Source organism: Drosophila subobscura, chromosome U (assembly GCF_008121235.1).
Source record: "Drosophila subobscura isolate 14011-0131.10 chromosome U, UCBerk_Dsub_1.0, whole genome shotgun sequence".
Classification (NCBI taxonomy): domain Eukaryota; kingdom Metazoa; phylum Arthropoda; class Insecta; order Diptera; family Drosophilidae; genus Drosophila; species Drosophila subobscura.
The window spans coordinates 450,748-477,664 of record NC_048534.1 but is presented as its reverse complement, the minus strand read 5'-3'; the positions used below and the strand labels follow the sequence as shown (position 1 = coordinate 477,664).

Here is a 26,917-nt window from a genome sequence, read left to right as displayed (position 1 = left end):
CCATCAGCGAATTTCAATAAAATTTCAGAGAGACACACATCCTTTGGACACATCAGCGATATGCTTCCGATATCCATTGACGCCAATTCGTGTGAAAAATAATGTTTTTAATATTTGACAAAAACATGAAAAATGTGAAAACAATAATCGTAAATTTTTATTAATAGCAAGAAAAAATCCAAAAACAAACACACAAAAAATGTCACAGTACAAAAAGTAATCACAGTTATGGAATGCATCTCTTTCTCGCTCTTCCCATCAAACCAAATCCCGTTGTTCGTTTTTTGTGCTTTGAAAATAGAGCATAAAAAAGTGCACAAAATATGCAAGAATATATCGAACCTTTTCATGTGAATCGGCTGATTGTTGCGGAAGTGACTCATCAATTGAACGGAAAAAAACGGATGAAAGATGTTTCTATTATATTTACATTGTAGGCACTTATTGGGTTGGGTATTAATTACGCTACCCGACAAAATCTAACTTTTTTTCTGATAGACTGAGAGCTTTAAAGTTTTGTTATACTCGGTACTGGAAGAGTAAATAGGGTATATTGTATTTGTGCACAAAGTGGATGTAAGTAACGCACAGAAGGAAACGTTTCCGACCCCATAAAGTATATCTATTCTTGATCGGCATCAATAGCCGAGTCTACTTCTGTACGTCTGTCTGTCCGTCCGCCCGTCCTTCTGTCCGTCTTGTTTGTCGGCTAGTTCTTAGAAATTATAAGAGCTAGAGCTACCAAATTTTTCTTCCAGACTGCTGAACGCTCACACTGATACCAGTGTATTTCAAAAATTAGCCCCGCCCCCACAAAGTTAGAAAATATGCTGTATCCAAAACGTTGAATATAAGAGAAATTCCGTTGGGAATGACCATATCTATCAGATCACCGAATTGGGATTAGATTAAATCATTATTATAGCCAGAATGAAAAAATTAATTTGGAGTGGATACCCCCACCCCATCCAGCACCTTTTTTATTTTTTGCACATTTTCTCATTCTTTGAACATTCTATCGTGCTGTGTGTGCCTCTGGGGGAGGGGACACCTAAAAGAGCGTGTTGCCGTGAGAAGTGATGTAGATAAAATATGTAGAAAAAATGTACAATGTTAAGAGTAAAATTTAAAAAAACCACTAAGGTACAGACGTTCTACTGAGTTTCGGGTATAAAAGTTGTGTCGCGTAAGAAGCGTCCCAAACGTCCCTCCTCGTTTTTTGTTTTGTGTTTTTGCAGCATCAACTGGCAATTCCAAACAAACGATTGCATTCCAGAGGATCATCTGGCGGAATTCTTTTTGCTTAAAATATATAAAGCTACCCCCAGGGAGACTGTATGCTGGGTGGCGAGTACAGGACATCTTGCAGCTGCCTTTTGGGGTAAGTGTTGCTGCCGCTGTGTTGTTGCTTTGCTGTTCTGTTGGAGATGCGCGCGCGTTCTAGAACACATCATCATCGTAAATCATGGTGGGGCTTTCTCTGGTCGTCGTCTTTTGCTGGGCGAGATGCCTCGGACATATTTCGGACTCGGTTTTCTCTAAAAAAAAGTAAATAAAAGGCTGACAGGGGCTTTCGCGCAGGACCTCGCACTTGGACAAGCCGACTCGACTTCGACTCGTACATATATCTTTTGCTTTTTGTTTTCTGTTTATTTTTTTCGAGTGTTGCACACAAAAAAATTCGCATTCGAGAGGGCTGAGAATTTTTGTTGCAGTCAAGAGTTGGTTGTTGTAAATAATAAACAAGGAGAAAAAGAGAGAGAGAGAGCGGTAAAGCGAGAAAGCGAGGCGCAGCAAAAGGATTTCATAAAATTTGCGCAATTTAAAATGTCACAACATAAATTCTGTTTGCGTTTTCGTTATGCAGGCAGCTGGGGGATGGGTATATGGCTGGCTTGCTTCGGTGGCAACAATACGAACGCCAGGCAGGGCACTATAAGCATTAAATTTTGTTAGAAGGACCTCCTCACAGACAGACACTAAGGGCTGCGAAAATGTCCTTCGAGGGTGGACACCCCTCATCAAATCCATGCTACCCTCCTTAAAGGCCCAACAAGCCTCTCCCTTGCAGAGAAGCTTGCAGAGGCCACCCAAAAGATGGGGCAAAACTTGGCGCTGACGCCGCTGACTGGCTGTCGAGCGACTGAACGAAATGGCAAGCGAGGAAATAAAAGAAATCCAAAATTCACACACACACAGAAACCACGAAAGCTACAGGACACCAGAGCGCACCCAGACAGGACACTCCGTGTGGCAAAACGAATGGCGCAGCGCAATCGCCTATCCAGGAGCTGTTGGGGTTGGAGAAGGGATCCTCCTTTGTTAGGTGGCATGCCTCTGGCTCGGTTCTCTGTGTTTCACGCTCGTCAGTGGAATCATCGTGGGGTTCTCTTCGTTGTCCTGGGTGCTACTGCTACGGCAACTCGCAATGTTCTCGTCGTCGCTGTCGTCATCGTAAGTTTTTGTTTGCTTTTTTTAGTTAATTTCTTTTTTTTTTCATTTTTGTGGCAAAAGAACAAGGAATAGCAAACGGAGTCCTTTTGGGCAGGAAACTTGTTCAGGCTGAGGCATCAACTACAATTTCTATCAGTGAACATTTTGTGCAGTGCTCGTCAGTGACATAAATCTCAGGAAAGTGTTGGTGAATGTCCCCCTCTATGTGTTGGTATGTGTGTGTTCAGCCGACTTGAAGCAAACGCCCATTGTGCAACACTTTCTTTTTTTTTGCGCTCTTTCTCTTTGCTGGCTTTCTTTCATTCCTTTTTGTTTTTTTTTTCTCTTTTGGTTGGCTGTTTTCCCACTTCCCATTTGTCGTGCGAGGAGTGTTGCCTCAACGTTGTTGGGCGCATCTGTGGGTTGCATGCTCCAGCCGCAATCCCCATCCCTCTGTGTGCATCTGGGAGTGTGTTCTGTCTGCTACTACTCCCGCTGGCGTCCTGACACTTCACATTCGAAGCTGGAGTTGTCCTTCTGTTGGCCGTAACTATTTTTGCTCCTGGTTGGACATAATCGTGTCTGCATTATTGGTTGATGTTTGTTGTTGTTTTCCTTGCACACCACCCTACTGCACTTTGCATATAAAGAGAGCACCCCCCATCCACACTCTGCTTTAGTAGGTGTTCTGGTTCCCGTTTTGCTCGGGTGGCACTACGTTTATCGCCTAGCAGCGTGTTGCAAGTTAGGTGGCTTGGAGACATAAATATTTTGTTTGTTCATCCTTTCCCTCCACAGTTGTTCTCCTCTAGCGCTGCGCTGCGTTTCGTTGTTTTCCTTTTTGAAGATTATGTGTGTTTTGTTGCCTGACAGGGATCAGCATAAAATGTTGCAAGCTGAGCATTTTTTTTACTCCCTCAGTATTTCTGGGCAATTGTAGGGTGTCTGGAAGGGTATAAACGGGTTCCAGGGAAGGTTGGAGAGGGAATAGATTTATGATCTGTGTAGATTCTGATAGTTTTATTCATTACTAGATGACCCGGCGAACTTCGTACCGCCTAACAGTCAATGAAAAAAAAAAAAAAATAATAATAATAATTAAGTACTTCAAACTCATGTCAGAAAAAAATGATTGAAAACTATGTTGTGCAGATTGGGAGTCCAAGGAGTTTAAAAATTCAGTTAGATAATTCTTCGTTTGTTACACAGTCGATAGATTTGAATGAATACAGAGTACCTACGATTTGATTTTGAATTATAAGATTGAGGTCATCTACATCTTTATTTTTAGCGGCCAAAATTGCTCGCTCACTTAACCATTTAGTATTTTTGTGGTTAGCAATGATATCCGGGAATACTTTGTTGATAAGCTCGTCTTTTGATGATACGAAACAATTTGGAGGAAATGAAGTCAAACCGCTCGATTTTTCAACAGGAACACGGCCATTACCGATAGTCAGCAATTGCTTCGAGAAATCATCAGCACATACGTACAAGATCGTTCAACAATGCAACTCTCATATTTACAGACAGTTGAAGTTTCTTTACATATCGCCACAGATTTGATGCTTTGAGGCAAGCGTTTATTTCGTCGGTAGCAGTAGATCTTGGAATGAATGGTAGTGTTTGTCGGAAATCGCCAGATAATAAAATCATTGCACCACCAAAACATCTCGAGTCATTGCGCAGATCTTTTAATGTTCGGTCTAGTGCTTCCAATGCGCGTTTGTGCGCCATTGTGCATTCGTCCCATATGATGATTTTTGATGCTACTAAAACTTTGGACATTGCGGAGTGTTTCGAAATGTTACATGTCGGTTGTTCAGTAGTTTGAAGGTTTAATGGCAACTTTAACGCTGAGTGAGCCGTACGGCATCCGTCTAACAATGTGGCCGCTATTCCAGAAGAAACGATTTGTACCGCAATTTCGGATCTCGCACGTACAGTGGCCAAAATCAATGACATGAGGAATGTCTTCCCAGTTCCACCGGGGGCATCCAAAAAAAAATAAGCCTCCAGTTCCATCATCAATTGCATTAATCAGAGTATCATAGGTTCCCTCTGCTTAGGATTCAACAGAGGTACATTCGTTTGAACTGATTGGATTAGTTCATGTGGATCATATTCACGTTCACGTTCCAATTCTCTATTAAATGCGTCATTCATTCCGCGATCTGGCGCTGGCATTCCTAACCTAACTAACAAATTGCCGCACATGAGGTAACACATATCTTCGATCAAGAGCAAAGTCTGGTTATGGATCTCCTCATTCACCTCAATCGTAATTTCTTGAGCTGACGCGAATTCGATGTAAAATATCTTCTGCATCAGCTAATTGACTTGCGATATTCCGTTGCCTAATTGCATTACGGCTTCGCTGGGAAAGATTAGATCTTCTAGGACGCGGCATTGTTATTAAAATGTGCACTCGCATAAAACCACCAAATATAATAACAGTGCCTGAATTAAATAATTAATAAATAATTAATGTCTAAAACAAACAAATACAAATGAAAAACAAATGAACAAATGAACTTTTTAGACCAATTTCTGAACACACACATGACGTCTTCAGAAAAAAATAAAGTTTTGGCTTAAAGGTCGCAACAACCAGGCCATAAGTTGTTTTTAATATGTATTCTGCTATTCGGGACGGAAACAAATCCAACAAATCAAAAACCATGGAAATCGGTAAAGCCGTTCTCGAGTTATACAAGTGTAAGTGTTGTAACAAACACGACTTTCTTTTATATATACAGATATATCGCTATTAAAAATTTCACATTAATCTAATGGCCAAACAGCGGGGTTTCCTAGCCTGGAAACTGCTTTGGCAATCTGTCAAGGGTTTTGCCACTTATAAAATCAATCAAATAGAAATTTGCAACTCAAAAATGCTTTATCTAAGAGGTAACTCCCGAGTCGTTCAAACCCCAAGTATTTTCAACACATTTTTTCTCTCTATATGTTTGCTCTCGCCCCTAAAGGTGTTGCTGTATCTTGTATGTGTGTGTGTGTGGGAGGTATGGAAATTATCCAGCGTATGGCTCGAAGGTGTCCAGTGCCAGGCAAAAACGGGTTAAATGTTGTGGCGAATTTGTAATTAGAAATTGTCGCTTGGCGCAATTCATTCTGTTTGCTTGTTTGTTTGTCTTTCGTTTTCGTTTTAGATTGTACTGCTGCTATTTTTGCGTACGCCAGGCTTTAAATATTTCATTCAAGCTCGTAATTAGGTCTGCCTTCTGGGGAAGATTTCAAGCCAAAAGTAAGTACAGTGAAAGCAATAGCCAGGCCTGTTCCATAATCTGTAATTAATCGAATGATTTACCATGTTCCAGCCACCCACCCCAACAGTCGCTCTTTTTTCTCTCTTAAATCATTTCTGGTAATTTACTTGGGCATTGAACATGTACCCTCAGCGACCTCAATATTTTCATTAAATCATTTACTTTCTGCAACGAAAATATGTAAAAGAAAACGAGAAGGGACGTGTGAGACGCTGTACTAAGTACATCTGCACCTTAGCGATTATATGTCAAATTTTACATTTTTTCTTCATCTGTCAGCTAAATCTGCAACACTTCTCACACCAACACGCTCCTTTAGCTCGCCGCCCTTCCCTAGACCCACACACTGCAGACTCGCGGCAGAGGCAGAGGCCGAAGCAGAGTGTGAATGAGAGAATGTGAAAAAAACAACAAAGGCTGCGTGACAGGGTGGGTTTAGCCACTGCAAAGTAATTTCTTTATTCTGGCTATAATAATGATCCAATCAGATCCCAATTTGGTAATCTGATAGATATGGTCATTCCTTACGAATTCTTTTCTTTTATCTTCAAAATTGTAGCTTTGGGAGGCTTTCGCCCTTTTGCGGGGCGGAGGGGGACGGGGCTCATTTTTTTAAATACATTGGTAACAGTGTGAGCATACAGAAGTCTGGATGGTCTCTGAGATAAAGGCGCTCAACAAGACGGACGGACAGACGGACAGACATACAGACGGACAGACGGACGGACAGACAGACATGGCTCAATCGACTCGGCTATTGATGCTGATCAAGAATATATATACTTTATGGGGTCGGAAATGTTTGCTTCTGTGCGTTACATAAATGCACTTTGTGCACAAATACAATATACCCTATTTACTCTTCGAGTACCGGGTATAAAAAAGTACAGCCGAGCTCCGCTTTATGAATGAAATTTCATAGCATGGCTGGTCTTTTCGCTTAAAAATTTCTGACTTTAATACGCAGATTATAAAGGAGACCAAATTCAGCGGCGACTCTCTCAAAAGAATTTATAACTGGAACGCGACACATTAAATAATGTTGTTCATTTTTATTTTATGCCTTACATATAATGTTAAACTTTACGATCATAGTATATGTCCAAAACGGGTTTTTGATTTACAACGCAAAAACTTTTGTGCTTTCAACGAATGTTACGTAGACCTTTAACAATAAAGGTGGTTTAGTCTTTAGAGATGAGAGCTCAGCGTTAAAGTGGGTTGAAATGAGTCCTCACGGTTAAGGCTGGCAGATTTAGACTTGTGAATCTCTGTGGTACAGACGACTGCTCTCTTGCCACCATTATTTTGCTTCAATAACACTTCTTATATAAGTGTTCTCCCATCATCCCAGCGAGGCATCAAGTGACTGTCCTGACATGCCCAGCAAACTGTTGTATATGGGTGTGGAAAACAACCATTTCAAGAGCTGCATTCCAGGTGCAATATATTACCATCTCAGCACAGCAGCCACCATCCAGCGTTTGTGTGTGTGCGTGAATGCATCTTGAGTCGTCCTTGCAACGACATCGTCATCATCGTCGTCATCATGGGTGCTCCAACGCCAGCTCCAGCGTCAGCTCCATGGGCCACGGGCTGCAGCACCTGCTGTCATGGTATGGGATCTCTCGCTCTGATCTATAGACTAATGGAACGGCAAACCAACCCAACGCTTTCGTGCTCGACTCGCTGGGTGACTGTACCTCTACCACCTTCTCTTGCTGCTTGAGGGCCCGCCTCTGCGCTTCTCCTGCAGCTTTTGGAGTCCTCTTTTGCTGCTCCCACAGCTTGAAATTTATGAGCATCCCACATGGAGCATGGGTGTTGAAGGCAGCAGCCAGCAGCCTGGAAGCCGGGCTTTTGGGGATTTTTCTCTCAGTCGCGTCTCGGTGGCAATGGTAGGCTGCGTACTTTTTCTAGTTATATTTTCGCGACTTATCTTACATGATTTTTTATAATATTTGTTTTAATGATTTTTAAATTAGTTTTAAATGCCGTAGGAATGATCGATCTAGAAACAATTTTTTTGTGTGTTACAATTCTTGCTGTTTCTTAAGAACTTTCTGCAAAATTTTCAAGGTTTCAGGAATTGCTTTATCTATTCCGTTAAAAATTATTCAAAACCCTCCACAAAAGAAAATATTCTTCCAAGGGTATCCCAACCTTCGACTCTCGAATCTTTCGCTGTTTTCCCTATATTTATTTTGTTTACTTTTGTTTTTGTATTTATGGATTTTCATTGGCGCAGCAACCAGCAGTGGTGGTGGTGGTGGGGGGTAGCCCTGGGTGGGGACTGGCGTGTCAAAACGCAAATGATTTATTGAACTGACAGCCAGAGAAGTGAGTTTTGTCGAGTCAAGTCGCACGGACACGGACAACGATGCGGAATCGTCGGTGGAGTCGTCGTCGTCGTCCTCGTCGTTGAATGCGACACCGTTGAGGCAAAAGGACGAGCGAGGCATCTCCTTTGAGTATCCTCTCCCGTACACATCCTTTCGTCCGTACTACCTCCTCCCTGGCCCAGTACTTTCCTAGTTTTGCCGCCATTTCTTGTTTCGATGTTGTGCACTTTTCCTCGTCTCGCTTTTTGTTGCAACTTGCAGGCGAAAGAAAGCGACAGAGAGATGTGGCATAAATGGGAGGAGTTTTCCGCTCAACTCAACTGAAAACTGAAACCGAGCGAACTGAGAGGCCCGGGCGCAAGAAATGGCACCGATGTGAAATGAAGTTTTGATTTAGTTCAAAATTTTTATCAAAAGAAACGCGTTACTGCTGGCTGCTCCTGCTGCTGCTTCTGTTTTCCTTTTTGCACCTACCTCCCTCCCGCTTTACGTTTTCTCCTCTTTCGGAGGTTTTTCCCTTGCAGTTTTTCTAATAAATTACAGCATGGGTTGTGTCTCCTGATATGGGCGGTGGGCGGACCTTTCGGGCGTAATGGTATTTTGATTTATGTCTCCACCAACCATAATGCAAAAGTTCTCAACATATACACACAGACTACACACACACACATACACATTCCCATACATATATCCATACCAGAAATATTTGCAAAATTATTTCTAAATTTTCCAATATTTTTAAATGCGCGCTCAACGTACCGTATACGTGATATTTGTTAAATTAATAGATTAATGAAAACTTATCTTAACGGGGAAACGTTAAAACTGTTTAAATTTTTGGGTTCATCTGTTAGATTGCCCTTGAACAAAAAATATAGACGATATAATTATTTTTGAGAATCAAAAGAAGGTACTGAATAGTTACAATTATGTTTAAGAATATTACCGAGCTGTGCGTGCAAATATATCATATTTAAGTTTAATATATTAACTTAAAATTAAATAATATTATATTTTCAAATATTTAATTATATTTTTGGGTGTGTTTATTGATTTTTTATTTTAATTGATAGCCCAGGAAAAAAGAATAAACACTCTTGTACATTTATTTGTAATACCTAAACTATTCCCTTGAGCAAACGATTATTTTTCAGAGTATCTAGGAGATCTCGAAAAGAGTATTCGTAGTTATTTCGGTGGAACAAAGTTGGTATTAAATTATTTCATTTATGTACATTTGTATGTATGATCGTAAAAAAAACAACAAAGTAGAAGCTTCTAAAACCTCTAGATAATTTTTGACATATTAAAATTTTTTCAGGGATATACATAAGTAACTTTGGGACTTAAGCAGCCTTTCGCTCGAGAAAACTCAAAATAGTGTGTAATAACAGAGAGTCTTACAGGATTATATTTATGCATGCATTAAAAGTTGGATTAATCAATAATTTACAGCTTTTATATCTTCTCAAGTATTTCTCACCCTTCATTATTATATTCCTGTTCTCCATTTTCCGTTCTCTCATAATATTTCAACCCTTCTTTGGGACTAAGTGAATGGCCTCCACTGTCATAGATCATCTTTTGGTGTGCTGCAGGAAATAATCAGTCCATTCTCCAGTTTAATAATTAAAAAATTGCAATTACTAGAACAGGCTTATGCTGTGCCCCATTCTTTGCGCTGGAAACAATTCCAAGATTTTTCTTTTATTCACGAAGACATCTTCAAGATACACGCCCACCCGGGACCAACACCAACCATTGCCATATACAGATACAGATCCACACGACAACGAAGAAGAAGACTGCGACGATGATTATGATGATGACGATGATGGCGATGGCGATGCAGAAGCTGAAAACAGAAACCAGAAGCCTTGTCAGGACTAATGAGTCTTCGACCAGAGGAGCGCAGGGCAGGAGTGGGGGCCCAACGCCTGCGCCAGTGCAAAACTTATCCGAAAGTGTCAAAAAATGTGAATGTGATTGGGGCATGGTAGCTGGGTGGTGGAGTGGGTAAACGGCAGCAGCAAACTAGATGAATGATATATCTCGTCGGAGTGATGCATGAGTCGCATTGGGGGTGTCGGTCTGTCGGTGTTGGTGTCGGTGTCGGTGTCAGCCACCCACACGGCTGCTCCTTTGGTGGCTACATGAATTCTGACGCTTCATTCGCCAGGATACACTACCAAACTGGGAGGTGGAAGATGCTGCTGTGGCATCCACATGTAAGTTGAAAAGAAGTGTACGAGACGCAGGCGTGGAGCAGCAGCGAATGAGCATGCGAAAACACTCAGATACTTATACACACATCTGTACATACACACACGTGGGGTAAGGGAAGCAGGAAAACATATCCAACTCGAATCTTGTCTACAATAAATCAAATTTTATTACACTTTTCTTTATGCATGCCACAGGATATATGGGAAGCGTATGGCATGGCTCTACTGATGAGCACACAGAGACACACACACACACAAATACCAAAAAAGAACACACAGATACACACACGAAGTATCTCTGAATGTGCACTGAGATTTCTCGCTCTGGCTCATTTAGTGTTGGGGGAGAATTCTTTGTCCTTTTGCTGTTTTTGGGTGGCTGGCACCCACGGGCTTTTTTGTCGTTTTTTGGTGGAATTATTACACAGCTTGACATTGCATTCTCAGACATTTAAGGTTATCAAAATATGGGGTTTATTTTCTATATATTCAGTATAAACTAACCTGAGAAATATGACCTTGGTTCAACGCATTTGCTCTGGGAATAGCCAAGTGGAAGCCAATACCAGCTTTAGCGCTGTCAAAAAAGAACGTACCCAGAGGGTTCAATAACACTACTTGACACTAATCGAACATTTTGTTTCCTCAAGGAACCAAACCAACTGTTTCTTAAAGATTTAGAGCATTGCAATTTTTTTATGTTTCTTTTTGTGTATGGCATACCTTTTTTATTTGTTTATTTCATTTCTCAGAGGTAGAGGTTCGTTTTTCACATAACCTAAGTATCTTCTGGATGTAAATACCATTGCCATTTTGAAAAGCTGATAAATGCATGCAAAGTGTATCCAAACTGGGAAATATTAGGTTTTCAAAAGCAAACATTATGCATTTTGATCGGTTTTTTAAAAAAAGTTGCTTTTCAAAATGCAGGAAAAGTCAAACATATAGTATGTCGTTTAATTTTTTATACCCGGTACTCGAAGAGTAGATAGGGTATATTGTATTTGTGCACAAAGTCGATGTGTGTAACGCAGAAAAGGAAACGTTTCCGACCCCACAAAGTATATATATTCTTGACCAGCATCAATAGGCAAGTCGATATAGCCATGTCTTAACAAGGCGCTTAACAAGACCTACGGAAGGACAGATAGACATGGCTAAATGGACTCGGCTATTGATGCTAATCAACAAAATATATATTATACTTTGTGGGGTCGGAAACGCCTCCTTCTGTGTGTTACATTTTTTCCCCACAAACACAATATACCCAATTTACTCTTCGAGTACTGGGTATAAAAACCTTACCAAAAAATACCAATTTTTAAAATTCTTTAAAAAAGTTCTGCCTTGGAAAACAAAAATTATATCATCAGACTATTTCTCAGCCCTATATCTTTCAGAATAAGTTTGGTGGCTTGGGGTAAATGAGTGTCGGGTAATGCATTTTACCAATTAATAACGTACTAATAATAATAATACACATCACCAATTTAATTAGAAATAACTAAAAATTGTCTTAGTGTTTTTAATTTCTCACTGCATATACATACATAAATTATATTGCAGATTTCAGTAGGTAGAAAGCACCATGGAGGACTATTTGAAGAATTTATAGCTCTAATTCAAAATATTCAAAAAATATTAAATATCGACCGAGGGGTCTGCCGCTTCACGCGCGGACCCCTGTAACCGAATCAATAAAGAATACATTTTCCATATATAACTTCCTTTCAAACTTACGCTTCCCCAATATATTCTTCATTTTCTGATATTGACATTGTTACTTCTCATATGTTTATTTGACTTTCTTGTTCTTTGGCCTAAAGCCTTTTTGCCCATACCTAAAACTCTCTAAAACACTTCCACCCACACACTCCCCCTCTTCACGCTCTCGTGTCTGTGTTGGCTTATCAAAAGAGCAAAAAAGTAAACCGCTGTGCGATGCATGACACTTTTGAGAATTTATGTGTTTGTATCTCATTAAGCGGTGGCAGCAGCAACAGGGTGGCAGGTCCAGCCCAAAGATGTCCCATTCACACACACACATACTCAACACTCACACAACTTTTTGGGGGGCAAGAAAAGCCACGCTCCATTTCACTCCACTGGAAAAACAAGCCATCAATGAAGCTTGAAAGCTGAACAGTGAACTGAGGCTGTAGATGGCGCCCATACAAAACTTTTTTGAAACATTTTCCAAAAATTATCTTTTAACATAAATGTGACACCCAGCACATGCCCATGTAACACCACACCCCCTGGGGCATATCATACACTCCCGTATACATACGAGTATGTGTTTCTGAAGACATAAACGAAGCGAACACACACACATATCATAAATTTTGAGTGAAAATGAATCCTTTGACTATTGAAGTTTTCGAAGGGGATTGGTCGGTGTTTGGCGTTGGAGCCTCATCAAAATCGTTGGCTATGAGAAAAAGAGAGAGATAGATGTGGGGCCATAGAAAGATATAGATGGAGTGGGTGGGAAAGCGGTGGAGAGTTCGAGAGTGTGTGTGGAACTTCCTATCGGTATCGCTCTCTGGATGCCGTTGTCTTAATCCTTTGTTGGCCATAAATCAGCGAATCGCGTTCACATTTCGCCCATGTTCCCAAAACAGACTTCCATCCTCTGAATGGGGGCCACGTGCCCCATAATTCAGGTTTAATTAACTCTGTGTGTTTATTAGCAAATATTAGTTTACAATTCGATATAGCATGTTATTTTGTTGAGGGCGGACCAGCGCACCCAGGACACCTCCAGCTCTAAACGAGATTTCCTGCCGCAGTTGGGGAGCAATTGAAAAGCGAGATTAGACCGAAAGCCCAGAAGCGTTTGGGCTAATAACAAAATGGAGAACATTAGTTTCTGGTTCGTAGCTTACTAGGAGAAAATTACAACTATTATATCCCCAAATGTTAGTACATTTTTGTTAAGCATTATTCAATATTTATACCAACAGTCAGTGGATTGGTCATTTTTTTAAGAAACATGCCATAAATCCTTCTGTTATCAACAAATTCAATGGTTTTTTATGTGAAGTTTGACGGCTGCTAAATTGTAATACCCACTATACACAGAAAAACCCAGTAGATCTTAAAAAAGTTATTTCTCTTGAAAGTAACAACCCCAAAAATTCACCACTTTATTTTCAATAGGAAACGTACATCTTTTTATTGAACTCTTATTTTTCCAACTATTTTTTTAATTCTTGAAATTTTCTTTGTATGCCGCAGAGTGTGCGCTAATTTTGAAGCAAAGTTTTCCATTTTTTGTGTGTTTGTTTTTTAGAGAGAGAATAAATGTAAAATCATGTAAATGTTATTTTGAATGCTGCGCCTTTATTGCATTTATTACATATATCTATATAACTTAAACTTATATTTCTAAAGGATTTGGGCGGTTTGTGTGGGTTGTTGGGTTGGTCTTACAGGGAAATAGGGCTGTTAGGGGGTTGGGGGTCATGGCGAAAAGGAATCGAACGGTTTCGTTTTACAAATAATATCACAAAAACTCAAATACAAGTCGTATACATAAGTGTTTATATCGCATATCCATATCATTTTATATGTAAACTATTCCCAATGACAAATGGTTGATGTTGTCCATAATGATAATGATGCTTGAAATGTTTTACATTCTCTGTAAGGATTTTCCTCTGCTCCAACGTTGAGTGGTTCTACTCTTAGGTTTAGTTCTTAGGTTAGATATTCAAGATTCTTCTTAGTTATTGTTTGAGATTGGAGTTGCTGGTATACATGGGTTGCATATAGTAGTATTTATATGTATATATGTATATGTACATATAATTTGTATATAATATTAATATAGTTTTTTTAGTTGTTAAAATTTTGTTCCGTATACATGCGTTGCTGTTGCTACATTTTGATTTCGACTTTCTTCAAGAAGACATAGCTTTTAACATTATCTTCAAGTAAAGATATAGCTTTCCATATCTTTCAAGATAGATTCATTTATATATATTTTTTGTAAATAGTTTTGATTTTTTTTGGAAGGAAAGGGCTATTTGCTTATTTACATTTTTATAGTGCAATGTTTTTTAGTTCTATTTTTTTCTTTTTCTTTCTTTAATATTTGTTTCGGGTTAACTTTGTGTTTTTGTTTTAATTTAAGTTTTAAGTGTTTTCCAAGAGTTTTACGTATACTGCGTTGCATTTGTTTTTGTAAATTGCTTAAATTGTAATGATATATATGTATATATATGTATATACATATATGATATATATTGTATAATTATTTTTAAGTTTTTCAATTTTGGTGTTTGGCACGCTTTTGTTTTCTGTTTTAGTTGACCAGGAACTGCAGCATAAACTAATTCAAAAAAGGGAACGATGTGGTAAAATAGTTCCATCAATCGTTCAAAAATATGTTTACATATTGTTTAAGGTGTTCGTTTTTTTTCTTTCACTCAAATGCCGCATCTCTCATTCGCACTCATGAGTGTTGGGCTGTCCACTCGAAAAACCCGTTCCACTCAATTGTTCTGTTTCCCGCGCTCTCTCTCTCTCTCTTTCTCGCTCGCTCGTTCACCCCACCTATTTTGTTGTTTTTCCTCTCTTGCTTTCGCCTCCATCCAATCCAACTTTGACGAACTCGTGTCGTCGCCTTTCGTCAAACGGTTTGCGCCAGCACTATGGTTGTCTCTTTTTGGCTCGCATTGCGTCGCCGCCTTCTTTTGGTTGATGGACAGTTCGTCAAAGTGGTGGTAATTGAATTTCGCACGTGCGACTGCGATGGCATGCTTTCTGATTGAGAAACAATAAAATCGGACAACACACACAGAAGGAGCTGAGAGTGACGTCACTACGACAAGAGAACCCAAAGAGCATATGGCACAAAGGGGCCACAGACTGTAGCACTGGCTGGAGAAATTTTATGCTGATTCAGCAAAAGTAGGGGAAATATTTTGTGCAGAGAGAGAGAGGAGAGCGAGAGCTTTGCAAAATTCAAGGGAGATAAAGAGTGTGGCATTTGGGAGCGTAAATTAGCTGCAGATTCTTAATGTAATGCTCCACTCTCTTCCTTCCATTGATCTCTGAAATGAAATCAAGGAACAAAAACTGGAATCGGTTCTCAGCTGATATTTTGTGGGAGGATTTACACTGTGCAACAGAATAATGGTAATAATAACAGAGAACTGTTAAAAATACATTTTTTTTTGCTAATTAGTTTAACGGCCGCAATAATAAATGTTTTATAAATACAGCTTATATATAAAGCTCGCTTGGGCGGACAGAAAATTACACATTGCTTGGAAATTGAATTGTTGAAACAAAATTTGTATTAGTAAAAGTTATACAACTTATCAAGTTAATGGAACTGCTCTTACTATCAAAATCAATCAGACTTTAAAAAAAAACTAACTAATTGCTCCATTTGAGAATTTAGCAGTGTTATTGCGGTATTTTTCATAGATTGGGACTAGTAATAGGTTATGGAACTAAATTTGAGTGGATAGATTATGGAAAAAAAAATAATTTAAACAGGGTTTTCGACAATTTTCTAGGCAAGAAAGCAGTCGAACAGTAAGCTATTTGAACCTTAATTTATAGGTTTTTATATCTCTCTAGGTAGATTAGGGAGACGTTGAAGACTCTTCCTACAAATGTTGTCCAAGATATCTTTCCGCCCGAAGAGCTTTTCGCTGAATAAAATACATTCTAAATTTTCACAATTTGTCGCCACTGGTTTCTTGCTGCTTAATTTAGTACTTTAGGCATTCTTCGATGACAGCTGCTTCGCCAATTCGGTGTACTTCAAGAACTTTGACTGCGGACTCTCGTCGTACGGATTGACGGTGGGCGATGGCGCTAGCTGCTGGGCCGCCGCCACCGCCACTGCCGGACTCCTCGAAGCGGATCGCTTTGGCGAAGTTATGGGTAGGGACTTTGGTGACTGTGCTGCAGCTCCTGGCGACTTCATAGTGGGTGAATCCTCGCCATTGTCCTTGACAAAGTGCACCTTCGAGAGGTGATGGCGATAGGCGCCCTTCGAACCAAACGGCGTATCACAGATCGAGCACTTGATGATAGACCCATCGCCACCAGCACCACTGCTGGCACTCAGCACCGCCTCGTTGCAGGCCCAACTGAAGGCCACCAGATCGTTGCCACCACTGCCCACGCCTCCAGGTGCAGAACCAGTTGTTGTGGTGGTTGCAGCACTGCGTGTATTGGAGGCTGGTGGATCTGTCGTGTCGCAGAGCTTCTGCAGTGCAGCCAAGGGATGTGCCTTTGGTTTTTTAGAGGGAATATTGTTCGAATTATTGTTGTTGTTGTTATAACAGTGTCCTGGAAGGTAAGAAAATGGTTTTAAAAAATTATTTAACAGGGGAAGATGGAGAAGCATAGATGGATGTGACAGATCTGTGGTGGCGTATTGAAGAGTGAGTGCTGTAGGTTAATTTTTTCCTTGAAATTGTTTTGATTAATCTGTAAAGTGTGCAAGAAGTTAATCATCTTGCATTCGATTAAATGGGATACATTTTCTCTATAAAAAGAAAACAAAACTGTGGGAAATTTCACTTGAAATTGATGGCTGGAGCTAATATAGGAACGGAATGGCTTTCTATTCCAATCTACATAAAATGATTACTCCTGTAATTTACACAGCTTTCAACTTAATTTATTCAAGCTAATAACCTTCGTGTACTAGTAGATCTAGCAATAATTTCACCTCTATACATTCCCTCCACAGATCATCTCAAGTAATCCCCATCTAGAATAGGACTATCTTATCTTCACTTACCCGTATTATTATTATTATTTGCTTCCACTCCGCTCAGCTGGTCAAACATCGAATTCAAAGCCAATAAGCTGCAACTATCCGATCCTCCCGTGGCTCCTCCTGCAGTTCCCTGCGGCGATGTCGATTCACTGGTAGACCTGGGACTCTCCCGTAGATTTCCAGCAGCTGAATCCATGCTAAACTCCTTCTTCACATTGATGTGCTGCCGCGGACTGGTCTCCGTTTCGCCATGGTCCAGCTGTTCCAAAGGTTCCGCCTTGATTATGGGTGGCGGCGGAGGAGGAGCTACATGGGCTGGTGCTGGTGCTGGTGCTGGTGTGTCCGGTGTCCTTCGCGGTGTGGCGTGCTGCCGATCTGGCGTGTAGGCCGACTCCACGCGACTTGCGCTGCTCGATTCGCTAGCACTGCGGTCCCGCGAGGCGTAGGAGGAGCGCAGCAGGTGCATCGCATGGGCATCCATCAGGGGCTTTGTGTAGTCGCTGCTGTCGTCGATGCCCAAACGCTTCAGGATGCTGGCACCCAGTGGAGTGCCCATATCGGAGTATCCGCCGCCGGGGTGCAGGCCTCGCGATCCCCGCGATTCGAAGCTCTTCTCGATCAGCTGCTCCAAGGCATTCAGCACGGATGGTGGCTTATCGCCCGTCATCCCCGGACTCGGCAGTCGATCCATCGACTCACTCTGACCATGCGGACGCCTGGGCGGTATGGGTATGCTGTCGCCCAGGCACTTGCGTATGTGCTCCACAAACAGGGCCGTCTCGATCTTGCTGCCACATTTTTCGCAGGTGATTTTCGTGGCGGCAGCAAAGTCCCTCAGTGGCTTCAGGGCCGAGTCCAGACTGGAGTTCGAGCCGGAACGCTCCAGCTCGAGGAGTTTCCTCACCGGCAGCGATTTTTTGCGCTTTTCATTGCGCGTTTGACGTCCGCGTTTGGTGTTCCCACCGCTTGCTCCTCCTCCTGCTGCCCCTCCCGCTGTGGCCGGCGGTGCTGGTGGCGATACCGAAGAGGATGAGGACATGGCCGAGGGTGATTCCTTGTAGTGCGACTGCTGGGCCATGTGTGTGCTGAGATCCTTAAGCGTGGAGAATGCCTGATCGCACACCTTGCACGTGAGCACCGCACTGACGCTGGCCGCTGTCGAGCCACTGCTGGCCGCTGGGGGGGGAACTGGACCGCCTACCTCCCTGCCATTGGGCGCTGCATTGGGTCGCTCGCGTTCCCGTTCGTCGCCCGATTTCCAGGAGATGATCTGCTCCTGCGATATGATGTTCGTGTAGTGCTGCGTCTCCTGCATGTGGCTGGTCATCTCGGCCAGCGAACGGAAGCTCTGTCCACACCACATGCACTTGAGGATCTGTCGCGTCTGCTCTGCGCCCTTGCCCAGCCACACGTCCTGGCCGCGAACCAGTTTCCGGGGCAGCGGCATTGTCTCCTTGATGAGCATATTCAGTTCCGATTTGGATGAGTTTGAGCTCGTGGTGGAGGTGCTGCTGCTGCTGGAGCACGCCGATGTCGAGGTGGATGTGGGCACACGTGGCATAGCCTGAGGATGTGCTGAAGCGGCGGAGGAGGATGGTGATGGTATCTGTACACCGCAATGTTGCGTCTCCTTCATGTGGGTCGTGAGGCTGGCCAATGTGACAAAGCTCTGCTTGCACCACACGCACTTGAACACATCCTTGGCGGCGTCGGCACCTTTATTAAGCCAATGGGATTGCCAGGCGCTGTGTCGTCCACCTGTACCATTGCCTCCTGCTGCCGTTCCGGATGCTGTCACACTCCTGTGGCTACTGTGACTACTGTGGCTGACACTACTGCTCACTGGCGGTGGCGTCTCCAGGCGACTCATTTCGCTCATCTTCTCCAGCGCTTTGGAGGCATCACTGGGCGTTATCTTCTTGGCTGCCACTGCCGCCAAGTAGGGATTCAGAGGTGGCACCCAACTGCCCGGCGGTAGCGGCGACTTGTAGTCCGTGGCACGAGGCAGCTTGCGGACGGGTGAGTCCCTCCTCCGCTCCTCCACCGTTGTCTGTCGCGTCCTGGTGCTCACCGACAAATCCAGTGGCCCATTGTCGCTCGATTCCGCCTGCTCTTGCTCCGGCTCCTCCTCATCACTGGGAAACGGCTCTTCCTCCGCGCTGGAGGGTCGCTTTCTGCTGAAATCCAGTGCAGGGGTCTCCTCCTCGGCCACCATGCTGCCGGGTGAACCCATTCCTGCCGCCTGTTGCGTCGCCTGCTGCACCAGAGAGGCCGCTGCAGCCAACGGATTCGTCAGCAGCAGATGATTTTGTTGTGCAGCCGCCAGGTATGCGGCCATAGCTGCCGACTGTGGTGGCAGCAATGCTGCGGCAGCGCCTGGCGCCAGTGTCGCCGTCAGCGGATGCCCCACTGTGGGGGAGGTGGGCGTGTGTGTGGGCGTTGGTGTGGGCGCAGGCGTGAGGCAATCATTGGCGGAGCAGTGCGACTCATTCGATGGACACCTGCCATCGCCTGGTGCCGCTCCAGCAGAAGCATTCGATTCGCGAGAATGACAACGCGGACTGGCCAATTCGCTGGAAATGAATGAAATGGGAAAAGGGGTTTATAATGGAAGTTCCATAGCAGATTAATGGGAGGAAGGTTCTTTCTTGAACTTATTGGAAGTGAAGGCAGAAAGCCTATTTCCTCATCATATAATCTCTCTAAGGATTCTACTCCTACCTTTTTTTAGGAACCTTTTAAGATGCTGGCAGATCTGCTGACTGGACTATATAACCTTTGAAGCCATCTAAATAAGCTAGATATAGACTTCAGGGTTCTATGACCTTAAGGAGCTCTCCCCAATTTCTTTAACAAAAACGAAATCCCTTAGGCACTTTCATATTCCCTTTCATAGGTTTATCATATTCAATTTCAATAATTTCTAAATAATTTACGAAGTAATTGCAATCAATATCATGATTAAGTAACAACACTCTTGTCTGTCTCTACAGCACCCAGGCACATATCTACAGCATTAATCAAATATTTTATTAATAATTAATATTTATTAATATTTTTCACTTGACAAACTGGTACTTCACTTCCCTTGTAATTTATAAAGATTAATATTTCAATTTAGAATTATAATTTATAATGATGTAATTTCTCAAACTGTCAATCTACTCGATGCATTATTTTCTAGAACCACGTTTGCGACTTTCATTTATAAATCTATGTTTTTTTTTTTTATTTCCTAGAACATACATACAATGTATGTACATGTATTGAAGCTTCTCTAAAGAAATTCTCTTCTAAAAGGTCAAGGATCACTTGCATTGCTGATGTTCTAGACATTTAATTGTGTGAGTGAGTATTTAAGAACCACTAATTTTCTACTACTTTTTTCCATTGAAGAAAGTTCCTATCACATCACCTCACTTCACATCACAGCCTTATAAAACTTTAACTCCTCACTATTACCCTTAAAAAAACCTCAAAATAGCAAACAAAAATATATAATTCTTTAGCAATTCACACAAAATAATCATCCTTAATGCTCCACTATTTTCCCAAACCATCAAATAATTATCAAAACCAAAACTCATCTTTGACCCGAAGCAATCTCTATATATATTCAGAAATAAAAAAAAAAAAAAACTTTAAGCTTCTCCACGCACAAACATGCATGCCCCAAGCTCTGCTGCCACATTTCACCAGCATAAAAGAGGTAGGGGTAGGTAGGGGAAACACTCACCTCGCACTCAATGCCTGGCGATAGATCTCCAGCATGACAGCCTCGTGCAGCATCATTTTGTGGTAGAAATTATTTATATTTTTTGGGGGGTTTCACTTTTCTTCGTTTAAATATTACTTATTTATTTAATTATTGAACTAGTGTGTAAGATTACATTACTGTTGTTTGGTATTTAATTTCTTCGCTGCCATTTAAATGAAGGTTCTGTTCGTTTTTTTGTTGATTTTTGGATTTGTTTTTGTCACACTTTTTCGAAAAAACATACATGTGTGCATTTGCGAAAAACGCGTTGGATTTTTATTTTTGTTCGCCCCAAGAAATTAGAAATTCTTAAGCACAGAGCGGGGGGAGGCAGAGGCAACACAGCGGCAGAGCCCCTCCTCACGCATATGTATGTGTGGCTTCGAGTGTGTGTGTGAACGTGTCAGTTTCGTGTTGAGCTTCTATCAAAAACACACACACGTCAAATAAATCAAATGTCACAATGGCAAGGGCCAGGAGCCACGGGCACGGGACCACTGCAGGGGAAGGGGAACGGGACGGGGGACGGGACGGAGACTAACGACAACGACTGATGACGAACGCGTATCAATGTGTACGTTTCTCTGTGTGTGTGTTGTCTTGTAGTTGTTGTTGGTGCGGTCAAACTGCCGCCAATTCCAAGCAGAAGCAGCGACAGAGCAGAACTTCCTTCTTCTCGTCCACCCATACACCAAAGCAGCAACAACAGCTGTGTGTGTTCGGGCTATTAATTTAATGTTTATGAATATTATTTATTTCAGTTTCTGGCACGATTTTTATACGATTCTTTATTGTTTGCTTTGGCGACTAGAATTCAGTTCGGGTTTCGTTGTTGCTCGTTGATTATTTTGTTTGCTGATTGACGGACAAGCGCGCTCCTCGTTCTTGCAATGTGTGTGTCTAGCACCGCGAGTACCGTTACAAGCGCCACTCTAACTGTGATTGTCGCCACCGCTGTGATTTCGTGCGATAAAAAACGCTACAAGCTACAATCAGCAGCGACATGATGTCTACGCTGAGCCGAACGAAAAGAGACAGACGTCTCTCGATGTCGACGCGGAGCTGACAGCAGCACTAGCAGAAAGCAGCAGCAGCAACGGCCGACAGCTTCGGCAGAGCGTCGCAGCGAGAGAGCAATCAAATTGAGAGATGATTGCAGCAGCGGCGGCAGCAGAAAGCGTGAGAGAGCGAGAGCGAGAGCACACAACACAACGGACGTTTTCCCCATTAAATTGATATATTGAGAGAGCGGAATGATAGAGGGAAGGGAAGATAAAACGCATGCGCGCTGGCTGTTCAGCAGCAGCTGCTGCTGCAATGGTTCGGTGTAGAAGAAGAACGCTGTTATAGCGCGGAAACGGAATAAACAGCACTGTTATGGCTGTGGAGAGCAAACGATAAAACTTCCCACTTCCTCACCTGTGTGTGAACAAAGTTCTGTGAGAGAGCATGGGGCAAGAACTGCAATGGGCCGCTGAGAGCCGTAACTGCAATGCCTACAGAGAGAGCTTTGCCAGAGAGAGCGAGAGCGATGTTAGCGTAGCGAATGTGACAGGTGTTTGTGTGTGTGGGGGCCGGTCTGGCTGCTGTCTGTGGCTGTCTCTCTCACTGTATGGGTGTTGGAGCTGTGTTTGTATTGCAGCTGGTCAAAACGATTGCCACGCGGGTGGCGAGGAAATGGAGACTACGCTGACGGCGCTGCTCGCGTCGCTGTCGCTTAAATCAAGGTTATTTATTGAAATTGAAAATGAAGCAATGCAATGGCAGGGGAGAGGGTGGTGTTGGGCAGGACTAGGGTTGGAGTGTCATGTAGTCGCACGCATTGCTAAATGTTAAAGAGTTGCCACAGCACGATAAAGTGAATTAATGCCATTATTTTGCATTTGACTAAAAGTTTTCTACTCGCTCTCTCTCTCCACCACTAAATGAGTGAGAAAGGCGAGGGCACAATTGTTGCATGCAGGAGAATAAGAGGAATGTGTGTCATGTTAGAGAATGGGATTTTTTTGCGTGAGGAAATATGTACATACAATGTACATGCAAACTGGGCGGAATTGATACAGGTGTGGGAAAGAGATGTCGGGCAGCTTAAACTTTAGTTGTAGAAGGTTTTACTCTGAAATGAACCTTTGCTTTTTGAAGTGGTTCATTATTTACCCTTTTCTCTTCATTCTTTCCATTCCCTCTGTTTCTTTTCATACGCTTTTCTTATCTTTTTCGCCTACCATAATTATTTTCCGATATTTGTGCGCAGACTGCCATTACGCATCTTTATTAGTTTCTGTTTCGTCTTCAGAGCGTTTCATAAGTATCAAGTCGGGGGAAAAAATAAGAGAAACAAGCTAATTTTGGCCGAAACCCTATTTGCACATAAACGAATTTTCCAGAATAAGGTATAGAATTATAGAAATCTTTACTGAATTAGAAATGAATCTTCAGCTATGTATACATATGTATGTATGTAAATACCCTTTCAGAAGGGTATACAAAAGAATTCTTAGGCAACCATCCGTTGTCTGACTCTCTTTCTTGTTCCAGTCTCATTGTTTCATTAAGTATGAAAACCAAGAGTGAAATAACCTTCAGAAAGAGTATTATATATAATAATGCATCCCTACTCGTTTGCTCTATTTCTTGTTCCCTTTTCATTATTCCACTAAGCCATAACCCTAAATAAGGTTAAGTATACGCAGGGTTGCATTTTATGTGAGAAACAGGATTCCTCGCAAGGCTTTCCTTTGGCTTGCATTGCAATCCATATTAGCTCCCCAAAACTCCCCCATATTGCAGCCGTTTAATTTAATGCGTTAAAGCCACCCAACCCCATAGCTTCCGTTCGTTTACCCCTCTCATAACCTTATTCAACAAAATCGAATTTTTTTCCCGCTTCGAACCCATCCGATTTTTTCTGATAGACTGAGTTCTTAAAATTTTTTTAAAGAAGTATGGTTTTTTTTATGGCCGATTTTTTTGTTTAAGAATTTTTAAAGTCTGTTATTTTTTGTAACGGGTTTTTATAGATAGCACTTATTTTTTTCACATTATTTAAGTATCTTACATCTGGTTGTGGTGAATTTAGCAATTCTGTAAAGCTGATAAATACATCTATAATGTATACCCAATCACGTTCGGTTTGAACAATTTTAGCTGAGCCGTCTCTCCATAGATTTTGGAGAGCAATACCTTAAACGACGCCCAATTAATAGACCTATTCATAAAAAAATAGTGGACACATGATTTTTTTTTTCGACTTTTCCCGAGTTTTTGAATTCAATAATTCGTTAAGAGTACCTCACCAAAATCAACATTTTTTCATATCCAAGCTTAATATTTCACAAAAGATAAGCTAAAACCACAAAGTGTTTGGGTACACTTTATAGATGCATTCATCATCTTAATAGAATGACTAAGTTTATTACAACCAGATGTAAGAGTTGAGATGTGTGAAAAAGAGAAGCACTATCTCTAAGAAAGCGTGAAGAAAATAGCAGATTTTTTAAATTTTATAAAAAAAATTCTGCCATAGAAACAGAAAATATTTGTATCAAACCATTTCTAAGCCCCATATCTTTCATAAAAAGTTAGTCTGGATCGAAGCGGCAAAATCGTGTCGAGTAGTGTAATCAGACACTATTCGACCATTAATAGAATATGTACAGATATGTATGTGACTCAAATCGGATTGACAGGCGCTCGAATATCGCGTCACCTGACAATTGTGGCCAAAATGCAGCGCCAACTGCTGTCACCCATCAAAACTTGGACACGCTTTGCGGATTTCTCTGTGTGAGTGCTTTTTTTACCCGGTACTCGAAGAGTAAATCGGTTATATATATTTGTGGGGAATAATGGATGTACAATGTAACGCACAGAAGGAAACGTTTCCTACCCCATAAAGTATATATATTCTTGATCAGCATCAATAGCCCAGTCTATGTCTGTCTGTCTGTCTGTCTGTCCGTCTGTCCGTCTCACACTGTTACAAGTGTATTTCAAAATTGAGCCCCGCCCCCTTCCGCTCACACAAATTGCGAAATACTCCCACAGCCTCACTTTTGAAGATAAAAGAAAACTAACCATTCCGTAGGGAAGGACTATATCTATCAGATCGCCGAATTGGGATCAGATTGAATCATTATTGTAGCCAGAATGAAGAAATTAATTTGCAGTGCCTGCGCCCGCCCCGTCCAGCAGTTTTTTTTTGTTTTTTGCACATTCTCTCATCCACACTCTGCTTCGTGTAGTGTGCGGCTCTAGTGGAGGGGGTGGCGAGCTTAAGAAGCGTGTTGGTGTAAGAAGTGTTGTAGATGTAGATGACATATGAAGAAAAAATATAGAATATAAAAAAAACCGGTAAGGTACAGATGTAGTACTGAGTACCGGGTATAACAGTTTTGACGCGTAAGAAACGTCTCACATGTCCTTTCTCGTTTTTATTGGTTTTCTTTTTTGTAAGATTGTGGACTAGAAAAGTGACATAACGAAATGCAAACCCCACTTTTGAAAGTTGCAACAATGTTGCAAAAGATGCATATGGAGAGCTGAAGGAGGTAGAATCGCATCGGATCAAATCTGTGTAAGTTTTTCTTCAATTTAAATTCAATTAATTTGTGTGTTTACATTAATTTTATGGCTTCTGTCTCCCAAAAAATTCCTTTAATTGAATCCACAGCCTAATGAAAACCTCCCTTCAAATTGAAATTCCTCTTTATTCCAACATGAAAACTCCTACTCTCTCTTCTCCCTCTCGGAAATTCCTTGCACTCACGAGTTTGTTGGAACACTGCAGACGGCCGACCATCCACTGGAAGCTGCCAATTCGCTGCCACAAAATGTCATGTATCGCGTCCGTTTTTTCTATTGCAATAGCAGAAGAGGGGAAAAATAAAGAATTGGTCGATCCCCGCTCCCATCATTGAGTAGCGTTTTTGTTGTTGTTGTTTAGGATGCGGTTAACGTCCACAAATCGAATTGACACATGGATTTTTATCACAAGTTGCATCTTCCCGTCCCGGCCTCCTCGTCCTCCCCCGACTTGCACCGTTATGGCATAGCCATCTCCAGTCCATCTGTCAAAAAATGCAGAATGCAAAAATGTCCCCCAACACCTATCTACCCATCCAGGCAGCGCCTGGTGACGGACATCCAGACGACAACGAGAACCGGAACGACCATAGCGACGCCACCATAAAAATCCAGGCGCCAGTTGTTCCTCTGTCACCCGCTGACTCGTCATCATCTTCCCCACAGCTCTCTCTTTCTCCTGCCCCTTGCTCTTTATAAATTTAGATGCAGATGCTATAAAACTCTCAGATACATTCTGCATATGGACAACATTTTGAATGGCACGTGAGAGGAGAAGCAAAGAGAAGTAACAGTGGGAGTTGGAGTCAAAAGTTAAATATAATCTATCCAACAATTTACACACACAAACGCATGCAGACAGACAAACAATTATTTTTTTTTGGCAATTGTTTATGAGTTGTGGTTAAAAGTATCTGTCAGAATTTTAGGTAAATTTTTGTGAACAGCCGCGGGTTGTTTTTGTACCATACAAATTTTCTACTTCCTCTCCTACTTTTCAATGGAGATTTCAATTAATTCTGTTACAGATGGCTTACCATGTTGATGTAAGGAAGGTTTGCATTCACCACGTGTCATCTACTCTCTGTAACATCAACAGTGTACGATTTGTGTGTGCTACTTTAAGATACATTTAAGGTTATGTTTTTGTAGGTATTTACGTTGAAATATTTATTCATACGCTCAGGTATATTTTTTATTATTACGGAAAAACTTTAAAGTATTCTTCAAATAATTGTTAGTTATAGTTTATACATTTTCTAAGATTTCTTGTGACATTTTTAAACTATTTGTTGGATGACAACTTTTTAGGATATTTCTAAGATTTTTACTAATTTAGACAACTTTATATATAAAAGAAAGTCGTATTTGGTTCAACACTTATAACTCGAGAACGGCTAGACCGATTGCCATGGTTTTTGATTTGTTGGATTTGTTTCCGTCCCGAGTAGCAGAATACATCTTAAAAACAACTTATGGCCTGTTTGTTGCGGCCTTAAAGCCAAAACTTTATTTCTTTCTGAAGCCATCATGTGTGT

General features: G+C 41.6%; 1 protein-coding gene across 1 annotated transcript; it reads right to left on the bottom strand.

The window, feature by feature from the left end:
• Positions 1–14,864: 14,864 nt before the first annotated feature.
• LOC117901067 (protein tiptop) lies at positions 14,865–21,847 on the bottom strand. The gene is made up of 3 exons (XM_034811679.1): positions 20,775–21,847; positions 17,060–19,611; positions 14,865–16,602 (listed from the first exon to the last, which is right to left on the bottom strand). The coding sequence occupies exons 1-3, from the start codon at positions 20,828–20,830 to the stop codon at positions 16,025–16,027; spliced, it is 3,186 nt and encodes a 1,061-aa protein (XP_034667570.1). The 5' UTR covers positions 20,831–21,847; the 3' UTR covers positions 14,865–16,024.
• Between the last annotated feature and the right edge of the window lie 5,070 nt (positions 21,848–26,917).